The following is an 11,069-nucleotide window of genomic DNA, read 5'->3' as shown; positions in this document are numbered from 1 at the left end:
TCCAGGTGAGTGGTAGCTTCTCCTCCGAGCGCAAGGTAGTGATGACACGCGTCCCCCCTTCACCGGGCGCTCGTTGGTAGAGTCCGTGACGGAGTTCGATCCTCCCACGCGCGCCTCCTTCCTCGCCGCCGCTGCGCCTTCTCGGTGCCACTGGCTCTCATGTGTCGGTAGCCCACCCCGCATCACCCTCTCGCCTCACTTCTAGAGGGAAGTGACTGTTTCCCCCGTGCGCTTTCCATCCCGACCGCCGCGGCAAGTCGGTGGTGCCCTCCCGCTGACGTCACCTGATAGCTCCGCCTCCTCAAGGGTCCCGGGCCCTTGCGGCGGGGACTACGGGGGGGGGGGCGGGGGGGGCGGGGAGTCAGTTGAGGCGGCTGTAGCTCGGCGAAGGGCGGGCCAGGTGACTGGTCCGGGCCATGCCGAGGAAGAAGCCCTTCAGCGTGAAGCAGAAGAAGAAGCAGTTGCAGGACAAACGGGAGCGGAAGCGAGGTCAGTGCGGGAGCGGAGGAGGGGGCGGGACTCGGGCTCCCGCACATCTGGAAGGAGGGGTGTGCCTGCCGCACCTCTGGGGGGCGTGGGAGGGGGAGTGGGCTCGCGCGGATCTGCGTGGGCATCCGCGGAGGGGATTCCCCCATTCCAGCGCGCCCCCCCCCCTTGTCTGGAAGGGATGGGAAAGGATGAAGAGTTGGGGGAGGGGAGTCCCTCCAGCTCAAACGGGGCGCCATCCCAGCAATTCCCTGGAAGAGTGACTACCCCCACGCACACCCGGAGGGTCCTGGAGAGGGAGGCCCCGAGGACCGAGCTTCAAAAGTAGTTGGATGGGCTGAAGGAGAGCCAGGAGGTCTAGGTAGGGGGGTCTTTTGGCCCCTGAGAGCTAGCCTGCACTGGCGTCACTGTTCCCTCTCTGCAGGGCTTCAAGATGGGCTGCGCTCCAGTTCCAACAGCCGCAGCGGGAGCCGGGAACGACGGGAGGAGCAGACCGATACCTCTGATGGGGAATCTGTGACCCATCAAATCCGCAGGCTCAACCAGCAACCTTCCCAGGGCCTGGGTCCACGAGTTTATGATCCAAATCGGTGAGGGAGGGGTGAGGGAAGGAGTGGGGCTCTGGCCCGGGCTTGCCCGCCTTCTTGAAAGTGGGAGTGTTGAGGGAAAGCTAGCTGCTGTTGGTGGACATTTGAAAGTGGAGAGGGTGAGGCCGGAATGCCACTGTTCTCCCGGAGCAGGCCATAATTCTCCCTTCCAGAGCGACCCGAGAGTTTGGCTTTTAGAAAGGGTTGGCCCTGTCTTCTATGAAAGGGGGACTTTCAGGGAGGTCGACTGAAAGGAAATTTGAACAATTGAAGAGAAGAAACTTTGTTTTCTGTGGGGGATAGGGTAGGGGTAGGGGTTGTGGTCTTGCTGGATGTATGACACTTCTTCCCTTAGATACCGGCTTCATTTTGAGCGGGACAGTCGGGAGGAGGTGGAGAGGAGAAAGAGAGCAGCCCGGGAGCAAGTGCTACAGCCCCTCAGTGCTGAGGTGTTGGAACTGGACATACGGGAGGTCTATCAGCCTGGCTCAGGTGAGTGAGGACAAGACAAGACCGGTGTTTCCCACCCAAGGGGCTTGGAGAGTTTGGAAGGGTAAGGGTTGACAGTGAGGAAGCAGGGGTCTAGGATGCACACTTTAATACTGAAAACATCCTCATACTTGCACTTCTTACTGTTTTCTCAGTCCTGGACTTTCCCCGGCGTCCTCCTTGGAGCTATGAGATGTCCAAGGAGCAGCTAATGAGCCAGGAGGAACGAAGCTTTCAGGAGTATCTTGGGAAGATACACGGGGCTTATACTTCAGAGAAACTCAGCTACTTTGAGCACAATCTAGAGGTGACAATAGAATGGGGACAGGAATGGGGTAGTGTGATCCATGGACAAATTTTTCTGGAATCAGGCTGGAAAGGAATTCTGGGTTCAGATTCTTTTCTGATCTTGTCTTTTCAGACGTGGAGGCAGCTATGGCGAGTGTTAGAGATGTCTGATATTGTCTTGCTCATCACTGATATTCGTCATCCAGTGAGTACTTGGGATGAGGGTGGGCAAGGGGGAAGAGGATCAGGTTCTTATGGGTAAAAGTCAGAGGTAGAATTTGAAAAACAGAGAGCTGTCCTTCCTTTCTTTTTACCCTATCTACTGTGTGCTGATATCTGCAGTCAGGAACTAATTTTTTTGTTTGTGTCTTGCTGTAGTCTGTTGCTTCTATCCTGGCTAGCTGACTCCTTTTTATGTCCTCTAATGAGAAGCTGCATGTCTTGTCTTACAGCATCACCAGAGCTAGACCAATAGAAAATCCCACTGTGTGGGGCTGGGTTGTGGCTCAGTGGCAGAGTGCTTGCCTAGCACATGTGAGGCACTGGGTTTGATCCTTAGCACTGCATAAAAATAAATAAAATAAAAGTATTATGGGAAAAAAAATTCCAGTGTGAAGCTCCAGGGATTCTAATGAAGGCAACTGGGGGCTTCCTCCTGCCCAGCCCAAAGATGCCTTTTCTTCCTTATTTCATTTCTCTAGCCTGTCTACCTCGGTTGCTGCAGAAACTACCTGGAATGTTAGGGTGGTAGTTAAGGCTATAGGCTGTGCTGCTGGACTGCCCTGTGATTCCTGATTCTGCCACTTCATTGTGGTCCTCCAGTGGAGAAAGGGAGGTCTGTGGGGACATTTAGGTTGGAAGTCCTTAACGAATATGTACACACATATTCACAAATACATGTATGCATGTGTATATTCATACACAGAGGCACATTTACACATACTCATGTTTGTAGTCATACATGCTCAACACATAAACTTGCATCTATAAGCATATACTTGGATGCATGCTCATATGCATGTGTACACACTTGTACAGTTATGTGCACACAATACATAATAATTTCTACCCTGACCCTCATTTCTATTCCTGATTCTAGTCTTTACTTCAGTATGTAAGGTGTTGCTATTTCCTTATCTTATTTTTGGTTCACTTCAAATGCTAATCATGACCTGTCGGAAGCCCCCTGAGACTTGCACAGGTATCACTAACCCCTGCTTTGTCCTTCTTGTTCAGTTTGGCTGATTTACTGTTTTTACCCCAGAATTTGCTACTGCCAGGGTTTTGTCTCTTCGTGAGTGGGGAGCTGGAGACAGAGAACCCTGGGATGACCTCTCATTCTTCTATCCCAGGTTGTGAATTTTCCACCAGCACTTTATGAGTATGTGACTGGAGAACTTGGTCTGGCCCTCGTGCTGGTCTTGAATAAGGTGGATCTGGCTCCACCAGCTCTGGTGGTTGCCTGGAAGCATTATTTCCACCAACACTATCCTCAACTCCACATCGTCCTTTTTACCTCTTTCCCTCGGGACCCCCGCACTCCACAGGACTCTAGTGGTGAGTGGGCTTTGAGGAGGGCAGCATGGGAGAGATGGTTGACAGGGGGCAAAGGGAAAAACAGAGAGGCTTGTTGGCAAGGTGGTGCCTAACTGGGGGCCTGAGGGTGGTGGGAGAGATGAGGTGTAAAAGCCTAAGCATAACTGCTCTGTGCATTCTGATCCTAGTCTTGAAGAAGAGTCGGAGGCGGGGGAGAGGATGGACTCGGGCCCTGGGGCCAGAACAGTTGCTGAGAGCCTGTGAAGCCATCACTGTGGGTAAAGGTGTGTGATCCTTGGAGGTCATGGGGGAGATCTAAGATCCAGAATCATTTTGTTACCCTCTATTATGGATGGGCACAAGGGGGATAGAATAAAGAACAGACTGGCTTGGTGGGACAAGAGAGGCAGGAGATAGGCAGAATCCTTAGTGGATTGCTGCTTTCAGTTTTTCTGGTACTTTTCAGAAACTCTGAAAAATGCATATGGCTCAAGGGTGGGATCAAGTGAAGACTGGGGAGATTGTGGTCTGCAGTTGTGCAGGTTGTCACTGTGAGACTCCAGAATATGCTAGTGACACCAGCTATGCAGCTATGCCATCATACACAGAGGCCCCAGGAAACCTTCTTTATCTTTTTTCTGAACAGTGGACTTGAGCAGCTGGCGGGAGAAGATTGCTCGAGATGTGGCTGGGGCCACCTGGGGCAATGGCTCTGGGGAGGAGGAGGAAGAAGCGGATGGGCCTGTAGTCCTGGTGGAACAGCAGACTGACTCAGCAATGGAGCCAGCTGGCCCAACACGGGAACACTACAAGGATGGGGTGGTGACCATCGGCTGTGTGGGTAAGGAAGCAGCGATCTGCTCACAAAGGCCCCAGAAGTGCTGAGTTTCAGTATTTGGAAAGGAGGGATGATCTGTCCTTATTAGGCCCCAGGATCTTTGAGGGGTGACTTCTGCCAGTGGTCTTAGGCAAGGCAGAGGAGGCCATCTGCTAGTGTGGATGTAAACTTCATCTCTTCTCAGCTGTATGATTTTGAGCAAGTTCTTTGAGTCTCAGTTACTTTGATTTTAAAAATGAGGATGTTTATACCCAGTTCAAAGAATGAATGTGAGGAATATAAAGGAGTATTGTTGAGAGAGTTCAGTGGTGTCTGGCAATAGTAATATTAGCAATTGCAGTGATTATTATTAAACGTTAGCATTTGTGTGCCTTTTACTGTGTGCCAGGCATTGTTTGAGTGATTTATACAAAGTCATTGTTCAGCTGTTATTAGCCTCTAATACAGGGAATCATTAAATCATAGCAGGTCACAGTGTTAGTTTTCTCCTTCGTTTTAACTCTTTAAGTCTGTGATGGGGGGAGTCTCTTCTTGATTAGAGCTTTGTCTCAGATCCTAGTGGGGGAAAATGGATATATGATTAGGTTCCAGGGCCCCTTTCATCTTGGGTTCATCTTGGGTGAGAAGAGACCTTGGCAAAGTTGTACTTGAGATACCATTGGAACCATAAAGGACCTAGCCCATAAATCTAGGAACATGGAGTGGCTAGTAGATAGATAGAAAGAACCCCTGACTTATCTCTCAGTGTCCGTTGTGTTTGTGAAAAACATGCTTGACTGTTGAGTGATTACTCCTCTTTCCCTGCACTGACTTCTTTCCCTTTCAGGGGCCCTTTTTCCTCTCAGTAGCCTCTGCACTAACTTGTTTTTAGGGTGGTATGATAGTGAGAGTTTTTGCTGGGTGTGGGTATATCTATTGGTTTTCATTCATTCATCCATTCAACAAATATTTGCTGAGCACCTACCAAATGCCAGGTACTGTTCTAGGGATGGGAATACTGATGTGAAGATAAAAGAAAGCATCTAAAACTCATGGAGCTTGTTTTTTTGTGAGTAAATGTATTAGAGATCTGAAATCATATTATTTCCTCTCCCAGAACTCTCTATCCGAGAGTTCTGGGAGAGGAAAGGTCCTCTGGTGAGAGGACTTAGGTGAGAAAGAGTTGGGTAAGAAAAGGAAGTAAGCCATTCAGAGTTCTGGGGAAAGGGGCTTGGGAGCCAGAAGTGTTAGTGAGTGAGAGGGTCTTGAGGTAAGAATGGGTTTGGTGATACTGGGATCAGCAAGACTGTCAGGGAGATTGCAGTATGAGAGCCAGGGAAGATAAGGAGGAAGGCAGGATTGCCAGGCACCACATCATGTAGGGTGTTATGGCTATGAAGTGCATTTTGAATTTTATTCTCAGTCTTAATGAGAAGCTAGTGGTGGGTTTTGAGCAAGGAATGACGGGATTTGATATCCTTTTTTAGAAGTTCTACCTTTGAGTAGATGAATGGTACGAGGTGGATAAGAAAGGAAGCAAAGAAAGTAATCAGTGGCTACTCCATTAGTCTAGGAGAAAAATAAGAATTGCTTAGAGAGAGAAGGGAGGAAAGAGGAAGAAAGGGGTGGTGATGACACAGAGACAGAAACAGGATATATTTTAAAGGCAGAGAAAATGAGACTGCTGATGCCTTGCATTTGGTACATAAGAGAAAGCAAGGGATAAAGAAGGACTTCCATGTTTTTGTCCTAAGCAGCTGGAAATACTGAGCTGGGAAGACTGGAGAGAACAGGTTTGGAGGACTGATGAGGAGGGAGAGAGGAATCATAAAGAATCAGAAATTAAATTTGAGATTGTTTTGAAATATCCCATGCAGAGATGTTGACTAGGCCATGGGTATAGGAATCTGGATCTTAAAGGAAAGAAGAGGACTTGAAATTTGAATTTGAGTGGTCTTTAAATTTAGGGAGCCACTGGTGTATATAGGTGGTATTTAAAGCCATGGGATTAGATGAAATACAGTGGAGAAGTTATGTGAAAGAAGAGGAGGCTAATGATTGAGTTGTAGGGCAAGCTTGCACTTAGAGGTTGGAAAAAGGAGGCAGAACCAGCAAAGGAGAGTGAGAGGAAAGAAAACCAAGGAAATGTCTGGAAGTGAAATAAAAAGTGCTTGAAACAGAAAGGAGGGTTCTGCTGTGTCAAATATGGCTAATAGGAGGAGAGGAGAATGCAGTCTTGTTCAGTAGGTATGGTGATGTGTTCAGTGGTTTGGAGGAGAAGGAAAAATATGTGAGATTCCCCAATTGCAACAACATGGGGAAACTCATGTAATGTGTGGTTGGCACCAGACACAGCAGTATCCATGCTGCACAATTCCATCTGCATAAGTTCAAAGACTACAAAATTAAATCACATTGTCCAGAAATGCACAGGTCATAAATTAACAAGAAATGTAAGAAGTGGAATCCCTCAAAAGTCAGGATAAGAGAGAGGGGGTTATAATGGAGAGGGACACATGGGGCCTTTGAGCAAATATGTCACACTCTGGGCTCATGGCTGGGTGCTATGGAGCTCCTTGGGCTGCACATCCATGTTCTGTGTGGGGTTTTTTGTATGTTAAAGTTTATACTCACAAAGAAGTTGGCATATAAAAGTGGTAATAAGAAATAGTAAGTCTTTTAAGGAGTTAAGGTTGGAAGACAGGGAAATGGGCTTGTCAAAGAATTGTTTTTTCTCTCTCTCCTTTCAAAAGAAGATACTTCAGAGGCTGGGGTTATGGCTCAGAGGTAGAGCGCTTGTCTAGAATGCATAAGGCACTGGGTTGGATCCTCAGCACCACATAAAAATAATAAAGTGGAACCTAGATACCCTTCAATAGATGAATGGATTAAAAAATGTGGCATTTATACACAATGGAATATTACTCAGCACTAAAAAATAACAAGATCATGGCATTTGCAGGGAAATGGATGGCATTAGAACAGATTATGCTAAGTGAAGTTAGCCAATCCCTAAAAAACAAATGCCGAATGTCTTCTCTGATATAAGGGGGGTGACTCAAAATGGGATAAGGAGGAAGAGCATGAGAAGAAGACTACCACTAAATAGGGAAGAGAGGTGGGAGGGAAAAAGAGGGAGAAGGGGAGTTGTACAGAAGATGGAAGGAGACCCTCATCATTATACAGAATACATGTATGATGTTGTGATGAGAGAAGTCTCTTTCTGTTCTATCCTTTAAATAAAACTTGTTCTCTAAAAAAATAAAAAAATAAATAAAAATATTGTATCCACCTATATCTAAAATAAATAAATAAATAAATATTGGGAAAAAAAAAGAAGATACTTCATTTTATTGAGAAGCTCAGTCTGTTTGTCAGTGTGGCTTTTCCCAGCCACTGTCAACTAACTGCCCAGCAGCAGGTGTTGCATGGGCAGACAATTGCATTTTACAGAGTTGGGGTTTTGCCTGGAGCGTAAAATAGAGGGGAAGAGGTGGGACCTGGGAACTCAAGATGTATAGGTGCAGAATTGGATCATGGACTTTGAGGTGGATATGAAAGAAAGTGAGGCAATGAATCAGTGTTGTATAGTGTTACCCTGATAGAGTTAGGGGCAAAGAACTATTGGGATGGAGGAGCCAGAATAAGTTAGCTTAAAACATGGCATGAGGAGTACTTGGGGAATTGAGACTTTGGAGGTATAAAGTGACAGGGCCTAGTGTGACCTTGGGTGTGGGTAGCTGAGGTAGAGTGAAGGAAACAAACTTTGAGAGTGAGATTCAGGCATTGAGGAATCAGAGTTCTGGACAAGAGATCTGTGTAGAAAGTGGACTTGACCAGAAAGAAGGTGGTGGTGGTTGTGAAGAGAGGGGCAGTGAGCCCAAGGGCTGCCAGTCGTCTTCTTGGACAAGTCACGATAGGTATTATTAAATGCAAATCTCACCTGTGTTGAGTACTTTGTTGTAGGCCTAGACCTGTGCAGTTGTATCTGTTGTCAATGTTACCCAGATCCACTCTGAGGTAGGAGCTATCTGTCCTATAAAATGAAGAAAAAGGCTCAGAAAGTTGAGTAAATTGCCTTGAGGTCACAGAGCCATAAGTGGGAAGGCTGGGATTCACAGCTGGCAGCCCCAGGGCCTGATTTATAGTTTGCAGTGTTATACCACTTCCTTAAATTCTGAGCCCTAGTTCCCCTTTCATCTGTAGTCACTGAGTCCTGCCTGCCACTGAGCAATGGCCTAGTAGACATTCACTTTCCTTGCCTCCCTCAGGTTTTCCCAATGTGGGGAAGTCCTCACTGATCAATGGACTCGTGGGGCGGAAGGTTGTGAGTGTCTCCAGAACCCCAGGCCACACCCGATACTTTCAGACCTACTTTCTAACCCCCTCTGTGAAGCTCTGTGACTGCCCAGGCCTCATCTTCCCCTCCCTGCTGCCCAGGCAGTTGCAGGTATGAGGGCCAAGGGTTTGGGGGCGGGGGGGGGGTATGGAAGGCAGGATGCTGAGGAAGATCCTGAGTGCTGTTCCTGCAGGTTCTGGCTGGAATCTACCCCATCGCCCAGATTCAGGAGCCCTATACTGCTGTGGGCTACCTGGCCTCCCGGATCCCTGTACAGGCCCTGCTTCACCTGCGCCACCCAGAGGCTGAGGATCCCTCAGCAGAGCACCCCTGGTGTGCCTGGGACATCTGTGAAGGTGAATTTCATACCTGGGTACAGCTGTCCTCCCTTGCCTGCTGTCTCCTCCTCTCTCCCTTTACCTTGCTGTCCTCTCCTTAGATTTTGCCAGGGTGAAGTGGCTGTCCACTCATTCTTAGGATTTTGGACAGGACTACCAAGATCTCTGGCCTGGAATGTTTTGGGTGGTGGGTGACTGGTACCTGATACACAGGCTTCCCTTCTTATTGCTCTTTTATCCCTCCAGCCTGGGCAGAGAAACGTGGTTACAAGACAGCCAAGGCAGCTCGGAATGATGTGTACAGAGCTGCCAACAGCCTCCTGCGGCTGGCAGTGGATGGCCGCCTCAGCCTGTGTTTCCATCCACCAGGCTACAATGAACAGAAAGGTCAGAACCCAGATATTCTTCCCTACCTCCTGTTTTGGGGTGGGCAAAAGTGGCCAGGGGGTCAGACCTGGTTCTGTACCTGTTGGCCAGCTTTGTACTCTTTAACATCTCTGAGGCAATTTTCTCATTTGCAAATGAGGATAATAATCACCCTCAAGCAAGATGGTTGTGAAGATTGAAATTGATATACCCGAGTGTCTGCTCAGGGATCTGTATGTGGGAGGTTGAATGAATGAACGGGTTCCAGCAGCTATAAGAATTATTGTTATTCCTGGTCTTTGCCTCTTCCCCATCTTTCTCTGGCTTTAGTTCCTTGTGCAAATTCTTCTACATTTTTTTTCTTGTTTTGGTTCCCCAGGCACCTGGGAGTCTCATCCAGAAACCATGGAGCTGGTGGTTTTGCAGGGCAGGGTGGGACCATCAGGTGACGAGGAGGAGGAGGAAGAGGAAGAGCTGAGCAGCTCCTGTGAGGAGGAGGGAGAGGAGGACCGGGATGCAGATGAGGAGGGAGAAGGGGATGAGGACACCCCAACCTCAGCTCCAGGGTCCTGTCTGGCTGCCCGAAACCCTTATGCCCTACTGGGTGAGGACGAGTGCTGAGTCCCCGCCTAGTATCAACTTCCCATTATCTTTGCTTTTGGACTGACCTGGAGGCATCTCGCCTTTGCCACCCCAATTGTGAATAAAGATTGTCTGCTTTGTAGCCCCTTCCCCAAGTGAACGGAGGTGAGAGCGGTAATTATGGGCTGACAGCTGTGGGAGATTTATCTCCTCCCCTCTATTCTCATGCATTCCCTTTGCAAAGGAAAGTTCTCTTAGGAATTAGTTCAGTGGGTTCTTAGGCCCTTTGCCCACTTTCCCTCTTTGCACCTTAAGAATCCATTTTCCTCATGGAGAAAAGAGGTCTAAATTCAAACCTCCTTTGGAGTTTGTGCCATTCAACCTGATTTGAGCTGCAGCCCTGTGCGCCCCCTGCTGCCAGTCCTGGGTTATACCGGGAGCTTCTGGGAGAAGAAGCAGTAAGAGGTGTCATAAGCTATCATCTCCAAGTGAGGTTTTTACAGGGATTTTTCAGAGTCCACAAATATTTATTGAGGATTTACCATGATCATATAAAGATGCACAAGCAGTGCCTGGCCTAAATTTGAAGCCTGGGCACAATCAAGACCCCATTGGGCACCCAAGTTTTTGGATTAAGCATGTTATATAATCCTGGGGGCTCACACAGTATAATTCTAGGACTTTCTATTGATATAGATTTTTAGTTAAGACAAAATGCTTGTGAAAACATTGATTAAATGTGTACGAGTAGAGAATTACTGCCAAAAAACTGATGTGCACATTTATGATTTGAGCAGAACAGCCCTTAAAGTACAATGTTAAGTTTCATTATTTAAAAGCTTGGCAGCTAACAGTGTACAAGCCACATAGGGGAGGGCACAGAAACAGCCTTTGTAGTCCATTTACCAAAGATGACCCAGTCAGGGTCTGAGATAGAAGTTAGCAGGTGGCCAGAGCCATCTTAGGGTCGTTTCTACATTTCAGCAGAGATTTGCTCTTTTGTGAGTCAGGGGTACTTAGGCCTTGCTGGGATTCACCCTTGCTAAGCAAGCAGCTAGACTCTTAGTTTGAATTCCTGGAGAAAAGGGAGACTGGGCTGTGTTTTATTGACTGCCACAGTGTCCTCTGGGTTGGGTGGTAGCAAAAAAGTGTAGTTTTATGAGTTAACCACTCAGTGCAGGGGTGAGGAGAAATGGAAGGATCAGATCCTCTTAACTCAGAAGCATCCCATTGAGGTGCTG

The 11,069-nt window shown here is 47.8% G+C and overlaps 1 protein-coding gene across 1 annotated transcript; it reads left to right on the top strand.

The window, feature by feature from the left end:
• The first annotated feature begins 353 nt into the window (after positions 1-353).
• Gnl1 (G protein nucleolar 1 (putative)) lies at positions 354-9,988 on the top strand. The gene is made up of 12 exons (XM_046427662.2): positions 354-489; positions 911-1,076; positions 1,429-1,565; positions 1,718-1,869; positions 1,984-2,055; positions 3,203-3,407; positions 3,575-3,670; positions 4,033-4,227; positions 8,475-8,653; positions 8,736-8,898; positions 9,127-9,267; positions 9,626-9,988. Exons 1-12 carry the CDS (start codon positions 417-419, stop codon positions 9,865-9,867), a joined length of 1,821 nt encoding a protein of 606 aa, XP_046283618.1. The 5' UTR covers positions 354-416; the 3' UTR covers positions 9,868-9,988.
• Positions 9,989-11,069: the final 1,081 nt, after the last annotated feature.

The sequence above is a fragment of the Marmota monax genome, unplaced genomic scaffold (assembly GCF_021218885.2).
Source record: "Marmota monax isolate L192 unplaced genomic scaffold, Marmota_monax_Labrador192_F-V1.1 WCK01_AAM20220418_F8-fsc00426, whole genome shotgun sequence".
NCBI lineage: Eukaryota > Metazoa > Chordata > Mammalia > Rodentia > Sciuridae > Marmota > Marmota monax.
The sequence above is the reverse complement of the archived record's forward strand: the minus strand, read 5'-3'. Positions and strand labels throughout refer to the sequence as shown.